This window comes from Oxyura jamaicensis, chromosome 4 (assembly GCF_011077185.1).
Source record: "Oxyura jamaicensis isolate SHBP4307 breed ruddy duck chromosome 4, BPBGC_Ojam_1.0, whole genome shotgun sequence".
Lineage (NCBI taxonomy): Eukaryota > Metazoa > Chordata > Aves > Anseriformes > Anatidae > Oxyura > Oxyura jamaicensis.
The window spans coordinates 93,542,995-93,559,603 of NC_048896.1; the positions used below are offsets into that span (position 1 = coordinate 93,542,995).

The window sequence follows — 16,609 nt, forward strand, 5'->3', positions numbered from 1 at the left end:
GGAGGGCAGGCGGGCCACCGCTTCTCCTGCCTGTGGATTTTCAAGGAGCTCTGGTGAGCAGGTGTCCCACAGCGTGGTGCTGGCGCCCCTTCCCACTTGGTAACGCAGCAGGGAACTGCAGTGTACGCCTCCTCAGCAGCAGGTCCTCGAATCTCAATCACTGTAGATGTTCTCAAGCCACTGAAACCGTTTTTCTTGGGATGGTTAATGGGAAACCAACCTCAACGTCAGCAGGGCTAGGAGGGGCAGAGGTGGGAAGGACCAGGAGGTCGTTGGGCCCATCTCCTAGCCTGGGCACTTGTTGCTGATGGGCTGTTTGCTTTTTGGGTGGTGGCCTCAAAATCATCATGCAAAGGGCATCCGAAACGAAGCATCTCACCGTTTCTCGACGCTTCGCCCTTTTGCCCAAGGACTGCAAAGCCCTTCACGAGCACAGGTCCCCCTCAGCTGCTCGGGGCTGGAAGACAGCGCAGGTTTCTCCGAAGAGAGGCACAGAAAGCAACACGAGACACCACATCTCCAACCCCGACACCGGGGGGGTGGTCAGCCCCATCTAGAAGCCCTGGGATCTGCCTGCCAAGAGTTGTGCAGCACACGTGGGTGCCTCTGAGGCCCCCGAGTCAGGCTGCAGGCTCTGAAACACTGAAGCAAAGAGCAGGGCTGGGCTGGGGACTGAGGGCCTGCCCCCTTTGACTCCAGCAGGACATAACAGCGCTGTGCCAACAACCTTCTGCCAGGCCCTTGCTTGCCCATCCCATTCCAACCCATCCCATCCCTGCCCTCGGCATGGCAATGTCTGCTGCTGGGTGGCACCAATTTTTCTCCTTTCAGCTCCAAAGGCGCAGGCAGAAGCCATAGGAGAACCGTGGTGCCCTCAGCCAGGGTCATGAAATGCCCAGATCTCCTTGCACATCTCTGTTTGCTGCAGCTCCAGGGGTCCCGGCCAGCTACCAGCAGTTCCTCCCAGTAACACCGACTGTTGACCTCGGCTGGAGGTTGGTGGGACTAACTGGAGCCTCCCTTCTCCTGCTCGGCCTCTTCGCCCAGCCTGCACCGATCCTCTGGCTGCTGCCCAGTCAGCACAACCCCCCCTGCACAGCATTTCTCTCTCTTTGCTGTGGATCGTGGTAAAAAAGCATCCGTGCAAGGGAGAACCAGGCCCGCTTTGCCCCCCTTTTAAAGCTGAATGCTGGTGTTTGATGCCTGCATCATTTTTCAGCGAGTGTGCACGTAGGATTTGGTTATTTTTTTGCCGGGGCATAAGCACTTGCACGACCTTAAGCATTCCTTGTGCCTGCTTTCATGCGCAGAGTCAGTAGCTGAGTATTTTTTTAAGCTGGCCCTGCGTTTTCTCCATCCGTGGAGTTTGTGCTGCCACGTGGGATCGCGATGGGCACTGTTCCACCTGGCTGCACTGAAGGCTGATGCTCGCCTCCCCCGTTGCAACCCAGCGGTAACGCTGATACGTGCTCACCGCGACTCCTGAGCAAGGCTCGGGGGCCTTGTGTAAGAACACCCCGGGCAGAGAGAATGCACCGAAGCGTTTGGGGACGGGTTGGCACAACTGCCCGCTGGGCAAACTGTGAAAGCTTCAGTTTGCATAAACATCCCACGGGTTGGGAGGCTTCCCCAGACCTCGTCCCGTTGACTGCGGGAAGTAAGAGGGCTCTTGAGAAGGGGAACTGGCTTAGACCTCAAGGGTTTTTTTCTCTTGCTGCAGCCAGCTTGGATGTATGTTAGAATAGGGGGATCAAGGCAGAGGTGGGGGGGTATTTCTGCTCCCAGGATTGGTCACAGCCCAGGAGGTGAGTGGAAATGCGGAAGGAAAACACAAGGAAATGAAAACGCAGCATGTGTCAACAGAAGCTCCTGCTGGGCGGCCATTCCTTGGTGGCTTCTGTTACCAGGACAGGCTCATCCTGGTGCTCAAGGACGTCCTAACCTCCTACAGCCATGGTAGCCACGGGCTGCAGGAGGGAGTCACCTGGTAGAGATACGTCTGGTTTCACTGAAATCAGTGGCCAATCTCCTCCTGACTTCACTAAGACCATTGTCTAGACGAGATACTTGACGCAGAACAGTGAGTTTGCTCACGATCCCAAGAGCTTTGCTCCGTTAGCCAATGTGGCTAAAATTGCCCTGAAAAAAAAAACAAACAACCTGCCACTTTGAGCTGTTTTGCTGCATATCAATGCTTTGGAAACCAAAGGAACCAAACACAACCCTCCAAAACAACCAACCAAAGAGGGGTGAATTGTAGGAGAGGGGGTGGCAGCCTCTAGCGAAGTAACAGTCACGGCAGATTACAAAAGAGCCAACTGACCCTCACCAGCTGTACGAGGAAAAAACCAAAACCAAACGAAAGATGTCGCATCATCGATAGAAAAACAACGCACATCCACAGTTATTTTACCTACAGAGCACAGAAGAACAGAGTTGGGGTGAAGGAGCTCGGCGTGGGCGAACTCACACCGCTCCTACGGTATCGTGTTATCCTTCGGAAGATCACTGGCTTGAGTAGGTAGTACATGCACAGCAATAAAATAAAAAACATGGGCATCGTCTCGGTCCCACCTCAGATCTCGGTGGACTCTATTCGCTCGAGTCTGGAGGGAGTCCATGGTTTTTTCTCCTCGGTGTGCGGGGGGCTGGTGGCCTTTGTGTTCATCTCGTTCACCTTGTGCTCCAGGAGCTGGTTCTTCTGGTACATCTCCACGTAGTTGAGCTGCAGCTGCTTCTGGTACTTGATGACCTTCTCCTTCTCTTCCTGCCACGTGCGCCTCTCCTCCTCGAAGTCCATCACCTGCTGCTCCCGCTGCTGCCGCTCCAGCTTCAGCTCCGTCTGCAGCCGCTCCACCTCCTTCCGCAGCGTGCTGACGCTGTCCTCGCTCTGCCGCTGCATCTTGGCTTCGTCGCTTTCGCAGGCCAGGGGGTCCCGCAGCTTCTCCGCCAGGTCCCCGCCAAAAGGCCCCGGAGGTCCCATGCTGGCAAGCGTCCGCTTCAGTCCGGAGACCTCCATCTCACAGTGGTTCAGTTTTTCCCTCAGCACCTGCACCTCGCTCATCTTCCGCTGCAGCTCGCTCTCGCAGATCTCCAGGTTGACGCTCTTGGAGCTGTAGGAGTCCTTCAGGGTGAGGATTTGCTCCTCCTTCTCCCGCAGGAAGTTCTTACCTTCCTTGAGCTGCGTCCGCAGCCCCACGATCTCGTTCAGCTTCTGGGAGACGTCCGCTTGGGAATCCTTCAGCTGCTGCTTGAGCAGGGAGATCTCCCCCGCCTTCTGACACACCTGCGGGGAGAGAATCCGTGAGGCAGGAGGAAAGCAGCGAGGAGCCACCACCCCTGCTCGTCCCCTGCATGGTGTCATGTTGGCAAGAGGCTCGGGTAGCAGAGAGGACGGCCAGCAACTCTGCTCAAACACCAAGCTCCAGCCTTCACCGGGACCCAAACCATGCCAAAGATCTAGAGGCTGCCCTTATGTTTGTGGGGAAGATTTGGACCTTGAGCAAGGCAGAGATGGGAACATCTCAGACCTGGAGACCAGCCGGGCTCTCCCCAAGCACTGGGAGTGCCGGACAGGATGCAGTGACAGTGGATATTACTTGTCATGTGATGCTTTCCTTCCCAAAGACTCCTAAAGAACACATTTAGGGTTCAAATTTTAGGGTTCAGTTCACTGGGGGCAGTCTGGGGATGGGTAGCTATTTAACTCTTAGGGTGGGACATGAAGAGAGACAGCCCGTCTGCTAAAGATCAAGGTGAGAGATGCTCTCTTGCTGAATTGGGATTACCGTGCACTGTCCTTGGGTACTGGTGGGCACTGGAGCTTCAGGTTTCATCCCAGCTGGCTCAAGATTCACCCGTGTGGCTGGGTACAGAAGTCCTGGGCAAATGCCCTGTGGAAATACCCTTGCTGCAGCGTGCATATGCCGTATGGAGGTGCCACATTTCACTGTGACACTCCTCTCGTTCTGCTTAGTCCAGCAAATGTGGATTGAGATGTTGGAAGGGAACTATAATAGTGCGTAACGTTGAGCAAAGCCTTGAAGCTCGGCAATCAGGATGGCCCAGTGCCCACCACGAGCAGCTGAAGAGCCAGGAGACATACCTACAAGCACCAGCACCGGCTCTCCTGGAGCTCCCAGAGATAAATGAGCACCCACATCCCCGCCAGCACTCGTCTGCAGCAGATGCAGAACGCCGCCGCGCTGGTTGGGCTGTAGTTACAGCGACACAGTTCATGCCTCGCTGAAAAGCTGCACGAACCCAACCGCGGATTTACCGAAAGTGCTCTCCACGGGCTGGCTTCTCCCAAAAGGCAGAGAAATACATGGCGAAGAACAGCTTGGAAAAGAATCAATTGTCAGATTAAAACACTTAGATGTAGGTCTTTACGTGTGTGTTGTGCAGATCGAGGCAACACAGTCTGCAGAGCATGGAGAGCAGCTCAGCCAGGTATAGGTGTCTACAGATTTTAGGTGTCTCGATCCACCAGCCGAATCCTGCCTCTTTATAATAAATAATCGAAAGCCCATTTGTGGTTTGATCGGTGCAAAATCAGGGAATTTTCCAGACTGAACTTGTGGGAAGACACAAAAGACCTGGGCAGAGCAGCTGGCCAACGGAGGGGCAATGCACCCCGCTTTCTCTGGGATGTAACTCGCAGAGATTTTACAGCACGCCTCTAATAAGCCCTGCCGAACGTCTGCAAATAGCCCGTTTCAGAGCCTAATTAATCCCAGTTTCACTGATTTTCCATCAGGATTAGCAGAATAGGGTCTTCTCGATTCTAGAGCTACTTTTTGCCTGTGCAGTCTTAATAAATTTAAAGTTTCTAGCCAGTCTGGGGAAGGATTAAAATTCTTCACATGATCAAGCTGAAAAAAAAACCATGTTAGCACTGGCTATACAAACAGAGTTTGATAAAAAAAGTCCTAAAAATAGAAACAGAAGAAAAAAATATGTGAGACCTAGAAAGAGGAATTTGCCTTTCAGCCTTTTGAGGGAGATAAACTTATTAGCAACTGAAAACAGTGCATTATAATGGAAAGCATGAGGTAAACTTGGCTATCGGTATCGCTCTTAGCTCACTTGCTTTATATCTTAAGTAAAAAAAAAAATCAAATATTTGAAAAGCGGTTTCAAGGTTTGCCCAAACGCCGACGTTAGAAGAATTTAATTAAAAGAGACTTAGACCCGATTTGGAGAGGCACAAAGACCCGTACGGAAAGTCCCGTAGTCACTGAAATTGTGTTGAAATGTCCCACGTGGAAGTGACCTGGCTGTGAAGCCTAATTATTAACCAGCACAGGATGTGCACACACCAAAAGTTGCACTCGGTGTAATTGAAAACCACAGGCTTGGAGCTCAGACGAACGTGGAGGTGACCGAAGTGCCGTCTGTTACCTGTAGGCCACCGACCCACAGCCTTTGTGGGGTGCACTTTGGGCAAATGGAGGTGCTTTGGGTTATCAGAGCCCTCCAAGAAAACCTCACCCAGGACCACTTACCTCCCACTTGGTCTCCTCAATCTTTGGGAGAAACTCAGCCTGCTCCTTCTTGAAAGCCACAAATTTCTTCTCCAGCTCCTCTCGCTGTTGGAGGAGTTGCCCCATGTCGTCCTGGAGTTTTTTTTTCTCCTGCTGTAACTTGAAGATCTGGAGCTGCAAGGCCTGCTGAGCCCGCTGCGCCTTTTTGGAGACCTGCTGCAGTTTGTTGGCGTAGTTTTGCCTCAGGTCCTCCATTTCCCTCTCCCAGATCTTCTGCTTCTCCTCAAACACTTGGAAGATGGCTGCCTCGCTTTTGTCCAAGTTCCTTCGCATCTGGAGGACCTCCTGCTCCTTCTCCCAGAGCCGGTCTTCCAGGTCTTGGATGATGTCGTCCGTTGAAGGCGAGTGGAAAGGCATCGTTTCGTTGAGATGGTTCAGTCTGTTGAACGAAGAGGTGCTCTTGCTCGAAGACCGCCCGCTGTCTGAGGTAGATATCCCGTTGTATCCCACGATGTTCTTGTCCACGTAGGTCGTGCCGATGCGGTTGATGTGGCTCGTCGAGGCGCTCATGGGGCCCACGTGCTGGCTGTAGCCTGTCCCGTACGTGGGCAGGCTCGTTAATGAGTTACGGCCCGAATCCGAAAGGCCTCCCCCTTGGTTTGTAGTCCTGTTAAGGCTGGTCTTGTCGAGTCCACTTTTGGGGGCGGATGGGCTATTGCTGTTGGCATGGTTCAAGCTCTTTCTGTTCTCTGTCACCCCGTTGCTCTGCGGCGGGCAGAGGTTCTGCATGGAATGGAAGTTTTTAGGAACTACTGGTTTAAAGGCTGAGGGTCTGACTAAGGGCTCATTGCTCTGCAAAAGGAAAAAGGACCAGGCGTCAAAGACAGCAGGAACTTTGGTAACGACACACAAAAGAGACACAACAGCACAGGCTGGGCTGGTGGAGCTAAGCCATCTCTAGCTAGCTCCGTATTCCTCAGCCTTAATACACCTGGGGCTACTTGGGATTTAACACAGGGGACCTGTGAGTTAACTTGTAGGTGAACACTTTATCTTCCCTTGCCCCAGCTGGAAAAAAATAAATAAATCTTGGCATGCCCCAAATCTGCATGATTTTTCCTAGATTTCTGTGGGGATAGGAATAGGTGTGAGCCGTGTCCGCAGCCATTGCTGGGCAAGTAACATGCCGAGGCTGCTCTTCATTTCAACTTTGGTGTTTCCTGCAGCCAAACGCAGTGCTGGGAGAGAACAGACTGTGGCTGTCAAGGATTTAGAAAGGATTTTAAAACCTCTGAAGTCTCGCACATTCCTCTCCCCACGAATGCTCCTACTGAAACAAAATTTACCTAATATGGGACTGAGTCTCCCCGACTGTGGAGTGGGCTTTGGGTGAAAAATTAACCCGGAGGAACCAGCCTTGTGTTAGCAAAGATCTTTTGCAAATGCCTTCCAGGAGAAACAGCGGGAACGAACACGCAAGGTTGGAGACCAAAAATCTGGCATCCGGCACGTGGGATTGAGATGGACTACAGGGGCCACCAGGTTAATGGCCCAGGAGACAAGGCCACCAAACGCTGCAGAAATAATACTGCCGCTGGCAGCCTCCCCGGGGCACGAATTATGGGATTTGCTGGAGCAGAGCAGCAGGGTGCGTAAACCATCTTGGGCTCTGGGGCTCCTCCAGGCCTGGGAGATGTTTGCTCCCCTGGGCCGATAGGAGCCGTGAGGACGGTGCTTGGGTGGGTGACAACGTTGACGGGGGCAGTTTACAACCTTGTCAGATCGTCCCTCACCGGGGGGCGCTGGGGTTTTGAAAATTCTCTCAAGTGACAATTTTTGTGGCAGTGGGCTGTAGGAGATTGTCCGTAAATGGCCCAAAACATAAAAGTGCGACTCAGCTGCTGGGCCTACGAAAAATAGAGCCAACTCCAGCTCTCTCCCCGTCAACAGGGGAGGTAGGCACAGCATTTTGGGGGGGTTGGATGACTGCAATGCAGCCTTAGATGAACTGGAAGCATAGCTTGGAAAGACTTAGATGAGCTGGAAGCATGAAAGACTTGTGTCCATGCTCTTGGCTTCCTCAAGAACTAACATTCCCCTGTGCTCAGCTCCATGAAATAAATAATTATATTATCTGTAAATATAAATAAATAAACATCTGCATGGTAAGACTTGGGCTGTTTGTCAGGATGACACCATGGCCCGAGGCTTCCTGGCCGGTGCTTTTAGAGACGTGCCAGATCCATCCCGCTGCTCCAGGGAGCGGGGATTCTCACCTGGTCTAGTTTGCCGGAGATTGGCAATATCTTTGGTGGGTTACCGGGCTCTCGGTACTGGGGAGGAGGCGGCAAGTTCTTCTCGTTGTTGGCGGTCACGTTCCCACAGATGTCCACCTTCACCTTCTCGCTCTTGCGCAGGTCGCCGTTGATGTAGAGGGAATTGGAGACCTTCTCCGACTTGTACGTCTTCTCCTCGCCGGAGTAGCGGTTGGAGATCTCCCGCGTGGAGTACCCGTTGCGGGACCCCTCCGTCTGCCGGCCGCTGCTCTGCGTCCGGGTCCCCACGCTCTTCATGGCGAACTCCTGGTCGTTGGCGACTCCGCTGCCCACGCTCCCCATGGCGCTCTGCGAGGCGGGGTGGGATGGCCGGGGAGAGAAACCGGGCAAGTTCTCCGGGCTGGGGTACGTCGGGTCACTGAGAACGGGCAGCGCCTCTAGCGTGGCCATGGCAGCGCAGCGGCGAGGCGGAGGCACGGGTCAGTGGCACTGGGAGAAGGAGGAGAAGTAAAGGGCCGTTAAAGATGTTAAAGATGGCCTTTATCCCTTTGCAGCAATTCTCTGGGCTGGATGATGCAAGGGCAGGAGCAGACGGTGGGCTGTCCTCATCTCTGTGCCCCACAACCCTCCGTGGAGGAGCAGCGTGCCGTGGTCCCCCAAACCCCACTCGTGGCTGTGCAAAAGGGATACTCCTACACCTCTTACCCAAGGGTTGGTGCTTCCAGGGGAGGGGTTGTGGGGGGTTATAGTGAGCACAGCTCTGCAGCACTGGCTGCACCTGACTGTTTGCAGCTTATTCCTGTCACTTTTCCAAGGTTTGAACATTTTTGGAAGGCCAGGGGATGGCAGGTGTCCAGCCAGGGTCCATCCGAAGGCCCACACACCATTGCTCCCTCCACTGCCTCCCTTAGGGATGGTTCAGCAGGGCGTAACCAACACACTTTCCACTTCTCCCTGTCCCGTGGACCTGTACAGCTCACTTTTAAACTAATGTTTTTGTCCAGGTGCCATTCTAAGCTTTCTTTTAAACATTTATTCCCCTACTGCATTTTATTCTTAACTAGTCTGTGCCTCGGACTGGCCAAAACTAGAACATGGGAAGCGGATAACGTGCAGATAATGCCTATAATGGTTATTTTTTTTTTTTTTTACAGCTCCATCACCATCTCAAACTCCAGTCCTGTGACTTCAGTCCTGGCTTTATAGGGAACCAAACCCCGTGAACCTCTGAAACATCTGTGTTCTGGGGAAATTCCCCGAATAGCGCTGGTTGCACTGGGGCTGAACCCATTAACAACGGACGTGGTCAAGGTCCAGAGCTACCGGTGCTGAGGCAAGTCTCACAGAGGCACAGTTCATCACTTCCTACAACAATCTTGAAATCCATTCTGAAATGTACAGAAAAACAACAAGAGACCGATAGGTTTTCCCAAACAGCACAGGTGGGATGATCCCCTAAGATAAAAAGTTGTGGGGAAGCTGCTCGGCGTTGAGCCGAGCTGGAGCAGAGCACGGAGATCTTACGGAAGGTGAAGGTGTCCCTGGGATTTCCCTTCCCTCCTCCCCTCTGATGTGTTACCTCATGAGGCTTTTCTATTTGTACTCCTAACAGAACAAAAAAAAAGGTTAAAACATGGATTTTTCGGCTCCTCTTTGGTTTATTAAAGTGCATTTCTAGAGGCTTCTTCCAGGGATACTGCCTGTAGCCGCCTCCCTTTTTCCAGTGCCCTGATCTTGTAGAGCTCTGCCCTGTCCGAAATCTGGCCCGAGCATCCTGGGGCTGGTCTCGGGCTGCGGGATCAAAGCTGTGCCAACAGGGACAAACTCCGAAAATGGACCTTATTTTTTTTGGCATTTTTTTTTTCTCTTTCCCCTTTTAGCTGGAAATCATCCAAGAAAATATTCTGAAAACGTTGGTTATTAGCTTATGTTTACTGTAAACCCAGGATCTGATAAGCTGAGCATACGGACAAGCATTTCAAATATGTTTTCAAGGAGATTCCAGAAGTGCCAACAGATCCCTGGCAGTACAGCTTTGTTTGCCAAAAAGGGATGTGTTTTTTTTTTTTTTTTGGGGGGGGGGGGGAAGAGCAACTCTCACTTTTGTTTCTTTTGGCCAGCCCCAGTTCTTAGCTAGCTTTTGCCCTGCTCATCCCTTAGGTGAGCTGTGAAATCGGGTTTTGAGCGAGGCTGAGGTGAGGAATAACGCTGCCAGGCGCTAGCACAGGGCTTGGGGGCGGTTTCTTCTCCTTCCATGTCTGGAGGAACAGAAAAAACCTCCCGGGGACATTTCTCCTCCTTAAATCTCCCAACCGCCTCCCTGCCATGGGAACACTAACAAAAATGGGGTTTACGTGCGGATCCCAGAGAGAAACAAGGATTCTGGAGGAGGAACCTGACCCTTTTCCATGTCTCTTGGTGCCTCCATGCCCGATTTCTCCTCCCTTGGGCACTCAGGGGTGCTGTCCCTGCTCTTACGTTTGAGGACCTCGGCGCACCGTGCAACAACAGCCGGGAGATTTATGAGTCGCTGCAACCCACCCCCCCCAGATTTCATTAGCTTTACGGTGCCGTGCTCCCCGGGAAGCCTCATTAAACGCAACCAGCCTAATTAAAGCGCGGGGCGGCCGAAGATGAGGCAGTAAACCATGCAGACAGCTGTCCTGCTGCTCACACCTTGCGCCGGGACCTCGGGGGCTGGAAAATCCCCGCGCTGCCCTCCTGCACCTGTAACGCCGCCGCGCAATTCGGGCCGGGGACGCAGCTCTTCTGAGGCTGCTTTAGCAAATTAAAGACGGAGCGTCGGGGTCTGCTTTCTGGCGGGGCTGGAGCCCATCTCCTGTGGCCTCCTGAGCTATTTTTTTTTTTCCTTTGACTTTCACCTGCCCCCCGGGGAGCAACAGAAAGCGGAGCTACCTTAACCCGGTTAGCTCCGCACGCCCCAGATCTCCTTGGCACGGAGCAGGCAGGAAGGCAAAGTGGCTTGGCTTTCCCGGCATTTCACTCCCGAGCCCCTTCTTTAGATGAAGAAGGAAAGAGAAATCACCTCTGAGCATGGCTGGGAATGGAAGAGACCCCCGAGGTGAGAAGTGGAGAGGTGTGGAGAGGCCCCAGATGGACAGAAAGCCAAAGCAAGCTCTGGATTTCGAAGTACCCTGCCATCCACTGCCCTTTCCAGATGTTTTATCCTTCCAGGTGTCACATCCCATCTGCAGCAGCCACTGGAGGCACCGGAGCCACCTCGCTCTTCGGCCTCACCAGGCCCAGAAGAAGACTGGTGTCCATCCCACCCCCCGAGGAGGAGCAGCTCGACTCGAGTCACTCCCAAGCAGTGCCCCTCGCAGCAGCAGCCACCTCACAGGGGCAGCACTCAGCCCTCGCCCAGCTCTGCCCTTCCCCTTGCTCCCCAAAGCCTCTCGCTTGCAGCAGAACCAGAGCAAGGGACTTTCTGCAGGCACAAAGGAGGTGAAGGGAACCTTTCCAGAACAAACGCTGATCTAATTTCCCATTTCCGAGCATTTGTGTGCGCACAAAAGCTGAAAAGGGTTTTTTTTTGTGTGTGCGTGTCTGCCTGGCTCGGGGCAGAGCAGCCTTCCTGGTGGGCATCTTTGTGAAAAGCACGTGCCTGGCGGGGGCAACCAGCCTCCCCGTGGGGGCAACCAGCCTCCTCGTGGGGGCAACCAGCCTCCTCGCTGCTGGGGACACAGCTCCCCAACCGTCTCCACCTTGCGCCACCTCTCCACCTAACCACGGGGTTAGGTGGATCACCTCTCCCCCACGATCACCTCTCCCCCGGAGCCCTGCCTTGGACCCTGTGACATTTTTGCCTCTAACGCGGAAAATCTGGGGGGAGATTTCCTTTTCCCTGGCTGAGGTGGGTGAGCCAAGTTTTTCTGTGGCTTTCTGGGGACTTCTTCTGTAAATACAGCAATCCGTGAAGCAGCTCCCGCCTCGCCACGCTTTGCTTTATCCAAAGGAGTTAGCGAACGCCTTCCAGTTCGCCGGAAGAAAAATTGCCTTCAGATAAGCAGCTGAATAGTTAACTAAGCCTTGATTACGAAGGCCTGGCCCCGTTTCTGCCTGAGCGGGTTAATTGTTAACACTCTGGTAACAAAGGCCTTTGGGAGACGTACCTAGGCACCGTGCCACGCGGGAGGGAAATCAATCACCGGGCGCGGGCAGGGCGAGCTCTGGCAGGCAGCCCCGGAGCGCGGCGCTGTGCTGGAATGTGGTGCCCAGGAGCACACAGAGGCACCTGGAGGGCAAAGATCTGCCCCCCAGCCGCTTGCTGCAAGAGGTGTGCCCGTGACCTTCACCATCCCGGTGGTTTGCTCGGGTTTGAATTACTGGCAGGATGAAAACACACTTGTTTTGTTTTTTATAGGACCTACACCTGCGCGGTGCTCAGGGCTCTGTCGGCTCTCCCGGTGCCAGTGAGGTGCCAGAGAGGTGGTGTGGCTGGAGAAGGGAACCACAGGGGGCTTTGGGTTGGAAGGCACCTCAAAACCCACCTAATTCCCCCCTTGCCAGACCCCAAACTGGCCGAGGGCACCTCCAGAAGCGTGGATGCAAGAGGCAGGGACACCTCTGCTCCCCTTCGACCCCGGCATCTCTTTTTCTCCTCCGCCCTTCTCACGTTGCCTCTCTTTGAAGAAGGGAACAGGATGAACTTTCCCAGCCGTTCACTCCCAGGCTTTTCTTTCCAGCCCTCGAGTAATTCTCGGGGCTCGTTGCTGCGCCTCCTCCGGCTCTTTTCCCCTCGGTGGCATCCCGGCTTGGTGGCTGCCAGCTTTTCTTCCAGCGCCGCAGGACAGCACGGCCCTGCTGGCCACAGACCTGCCCGCGGAAGCCTGCAGAGCGCTGACACTTCAGCCACAAGCTTTTTCTGTGCCCAGAGGCCAGAAAACATCAGGCGAACGGCTTCCCAAGGATGCCGAGCTCCCTTTCCCCCCCCGCTCGAGGCGTGGATCTGTCTCCCTGCCCCGTTTTCTCCCCTTCCTCCTGGGGGACTTTGGGTTCGGGAGAAGGGAACGTCGGCTTCCCCTCACCCTGAGAGCTGGGAGCACCAGGGGTCCGCACAGGGACACGCAGCATCCCCTGAGCTCCTGGCCCCAATTTAAAGCCCTCACCCCGTCCCCGGGACTGGCAGTTTAGGAGCTGTGAGGACCTGCTTTGCCTTCCCATCCTGCCCAGACGTGGGGTCAGGGTGGTGGAGAGATGGGGCAGCCGGGTCACCGCGTTCGGGGGGCTGCACTTTCTTGGGCCTCCGTGGAAATGAAAGCAAGCGGCTTAAAACATTTCCTTTTCCTTTCCGCCTGCTAATGAGATAATTACAGCCTTTTGTATTCTGGGAAACTACTTTCTCATTACTGGGGGCCTCATCAGCTATTTACATAATAAGCCCGATACAAAGGAGCCGAGATGAAAAGACCCAGGCGGGGAGTCGGGAGGGCCCCGCGGGGTGGCGGCTTCCTCCGTCCCCATCTGGACCCGAGGGACAGAGCGGGTGGCAGTGCTCCCCTGGGCTGTCCCCAGCACGGGATGCTCCTCGCTCTGCTGGAAGGGGTCCTGGGTCCCCCACAGGTCCCACCAGCGAGGACACGTTGGGTACCAAACGTCCTGTTCCCTGTCCCACGTCCCATGTCCCAGTTCCCTGTCCCCCAGCTGCCCAAGGGACACGTTGGGCACCAAAATGTCCCACCCCATGTCCCTGTTCCCTGCCCAAGGGACATGTTAGGTTCCAAAATGTCCCACCCCGTGTCCCACATCCCATTTTCCTGTCCCCCAGCTGCCCAAGGGACACGTTAGGTACGACCCTGTCCCATCCCACACCCCATGCCCTGTCCCCCAGCTGCCCAAGGCACACCGTATACCAACCGGTCTCCACCGCATGCCAACCCCACCACCTCCCTTCCTCAATAAAGGCCCCATTGTTCTGCCCCGACAAAGCCTGAGCAGCGCAGCCTGCGCCACCTTCCCCGCCTAATCCTCCCGCCTGGCTATCAGTTTTCCTCCCCGCTTGTCACCGCGCTGAAGGTACACGCTGCACGGCCACCGGGAAGCGGCGGGAGGGGGAACCACGGCGCTGCGAGCCGAAACCGGCCCCGTGGCACCCGGTCCTGGCGCGGTGCCCTCCTCCTGCCCATCCTCCTTCCTCCCCGGCTCCTCGGGGTGCTCCGGGTTTGGGGCTGCACCTGCATTTTCCCCATTTCCCCAAGCTGCCCTGCCTGATAGCGGGGCTGGCTCGGGGCTGCTCGAGCGGGAAGCTGGCCCCGTTTGCGCCCTTGGCTTTCCTCTGCCCCTAGGGCACAGCCAAATCCATGGGGGAAGAGATCCGACGGCGGGGATGGGGGCGGCTGCTTGGCGGATGGAGGTTTGGGATGCTCCACGCCACGGGCTGGGCAGCTTGAAGCCACCCCAGCCCCTCCGTGCCTCAGTCTCCCCCTATTAAAAGATCCATTTCCTATGCAGTGTGGCTGGAGATGAGCCACACAGCGCTGCCCGATGTGGTTTATCACACCGGGGGGGCACAAGGAGCCCCCAGCCCATTACAGCGTGCCCCTGCAGCGCTGCTGTCCCCTGGAAGTCCCCAACAGGGGGTCCCCAACGGGACACCCTCCTCCACCCGCTGCATGTCCCCGAGCATCCCCGTGCCATCACCACTCCTCGGCCCGGGCACCTCACGGTGGGACCAGGAGGGACCCCTCGGCACCGGGCCCCCTGAGCACGATTTAGGGGGGGAAGGATGACCGGGAAAGGCTGCGAACCAGCCCTGTGCCGGCCGGATCCCGCTGCCCACGCCGTGAGCCCGTCTGTGATTTATAATTAACTCACCCGCAGGAATTTCAAGGGCGCGGAGCAATTCCCCTGCGCTGCCCGGGGGAGCCCAGGACGTGCCCGCGTGGAGAGCCAGGAGCTGGCCCCTCTTTCCCCACCGTGCTTCCTGCTGGTACCCTAAATCCGTAGGATTTGGGGCCGCTGGTATGCTCTAAATTATGGGGAGCGAGGTGCTGGTGGATGCCAGCTGGATCCAGGCGGAGTTTATAGGGGGAGAAAATAACCCCATTCCCCCCCCCCCCCCCCAAGCAAACAGGCAGCCCAATGCACGGCGGGTACTCCCCACCCCACCCCAGCACAACCTGGGGACAAAGCACCTGCAGCCAGTCCCGGTGGGAACCGGAGCCCCGAGCAATAACAAAGACACCGAGCTGCTGCGAGAGGGGGACGGAAGAAAACCCCCCAAATCCCCCCCAAACCTCGGGGGGGTTACCTGGACAGCATGGGGCTCCGTCCTCCTGCGCTCCCCGTCCTGCTGTGGGCTCTCTGCCCATCGTCCACCTGCTCGGGGCCCCGGGCAAAGCTCCCAAATCCTACCTGGCTGTAAACAACCTGCCGCCCTTTGCTCTGCCTGATTGGCCTCCGGCAGCCCGTGCCGTGCCTTAACTCTTTCTTCGCGTCTTCACAACGAGAGGCTGGCACAGAGGGAGGGACCCGCAGCTCTTCCAGCATCTCCCACAGAAAGGTGCCGGGGGATGCAGACGGGGACGAGCTGCACCATTTAGGGCACCGGTCCCGGTGCTGCTGGCTGCTGGGGGCTCTGGTGGGGGTACCCGACGGCTCTGCTGACTGATTTCGGAGGCTTTCTCATCCTGGAATGCTTCCCAGCTGAGTGGATGAAATGAGACCACTGCAGGGAGAGGTTCCAGCCTGGTCGCTTTGACACAGCCTCAGCTTTTTGAGATTTGGGTTAATTCATATCTTAAGTCTCACCGAAGCGCACGAGGGAGGCAGAGTCTGGCACGCAGAGAGGCTGCGTTTTCTCTGTGCCACCCCAAACTCTCTGATAAAATCACACACAAATTAAAAATAATAATAATACAAAAAGATTTATGCTGGGATGTGATCCCTGCAGCCCATCGCACATCTCACGTCTCAGCACAGAGGAAATGGAAGGGGCAGCCCTGTGGCAGGGAGCATAAAGCGCTCCTGCTGCCCACGACTTTGGCGGATTCTGCCTGTTTTCAGCCCATTTTGGGCACGAGGGTCCGAGGGGTTTCCAGAAGCTCCGTGCAGGCCGATGCTGCAAGCATCTCTGCTGGGGTGAGAGCTGATGGATGGAGACAGCAGGGAAACCACGCTCGGAGCAAGCCCAGCTCCTTGGTTTCACTGCCCACTGCCCAAAGCGGCCTCGAGCCCAGGCACAAAAAGCTCTCAGGCTGCAGAGCAATCAGGCTTCCCCTGGGGGACCAGCCTTGTATCAGGTTATTTGCAGCCGGGAAGGGAGCGCACGAGGAGGGAAACGAAGCCCCACGAAGCTGCCGCTCGTTTGGGCTTATTGAGTGAAATTTTCTACCGGCGGGCTGGCCGCGTGTCAGAGGAGCCGCCGGGCGCGCGCACGGCACCGTCTGCCAGCAGCAAGAGCAGGAAAAGAACAACACCGCTAACAAACACCAAGTACGGGTTACACATACTTCTAAACTACGGCACTGTGCACGCGGGGGGAAGGTGCAAATTACACTGCAATGGATCCCTGCAGAGACTCGAGCGCTGAATTGTGACTTGAGGAGCAAGGATTCCCAAGAAACGTCGGCTACTTCAGTGCTGGAGGAGACTCCCAGCGGCAGGATGCACGGCGTGCACCTCGGAAAGAGAAATAGGGACAAAGTACAGACATCCCTGGGGATCCCTAGTCATTTTTTTTCTCTTCTGTGGAAAACTTCTCCTGTTTGAGAATTATTTCTGTGGAAATTCTGTCTTTTCTTTTCTTTTCTTTTCTTTTCTTTTCTTTTCTTTTCTTTTCTTTTCTTTTCTTTTCTTTTCTTTTCTTTTCTTTTCTTTTCTTTTCTT

General features: G+C 55.3%; 1 protein-coding gene across 2 annotated transcripts; it reads right to left on the minus strand.

Moving 5' to 3' along the window:
• Positions 1-1,709: 1,709 nt before the first annotated feature.
• Positions 1,710-15,744, minus strand: LZTS3 (leucine zipper tumor suppressor family member 3). Of its 2 annotated transcripts, none has more exons than XM_035325777.1 (4): positions 15,033-15,744; positions 7,763-8,251; positions 5,508-6,269; positions 1,710-3,286 (listed from the first exon to the last, which is right to left on the minus strand). In XM_035325777.1, exons 2-4 carry the CDS (start codon positions 8,210-8,212, stop codon positions 2,576-2,578), a joined length of 1,923 nt encoding a protein of 640 aa, XP_035181668.1. In that variant the 5' UTR covers positions 8,213-8,251; positions 15,033-15,744; the 3' UTR covers positions 1,710-2,575. The 2 variants fall into 2 exon arrangements, with proteins under 2 accessions (XP_035181668.1, XP_035181665.1); XM_035325774.1 differs by having other exon boundaries at positions 5,508-6,338; positions 15,033-15,740.
• Between the last annotated feature and the right edge of the window lie 865 nt (positions 15,745-16,609).

Excerpts from the sequence above, each read along its gene's own strand:
- LZTS3 (XM_035325774.1), bottom strand. The coding sequence starts at position 8,212 with ATGGCCACGCTAGAGGCGCTGCCCGTTCTCAGTGACCCGACGTACCCC. Across the intron at positions 6,339-7,762 it reads TCTCCGGCAAACTAGACCAG|AGCAATGAGCCCTTAGTCAG; the intron begins GTGAGAATCCCC and ends TTCCTTTTGCAG. Across the intron at positions 3,287-5,507 it reads TTGAGGAGACCAAGTGGGAG|GTGTGTCAGAAGGCGGGGGA; the intron begins GTAAGTGGTCCT and ends CTCTCCCCGCAG.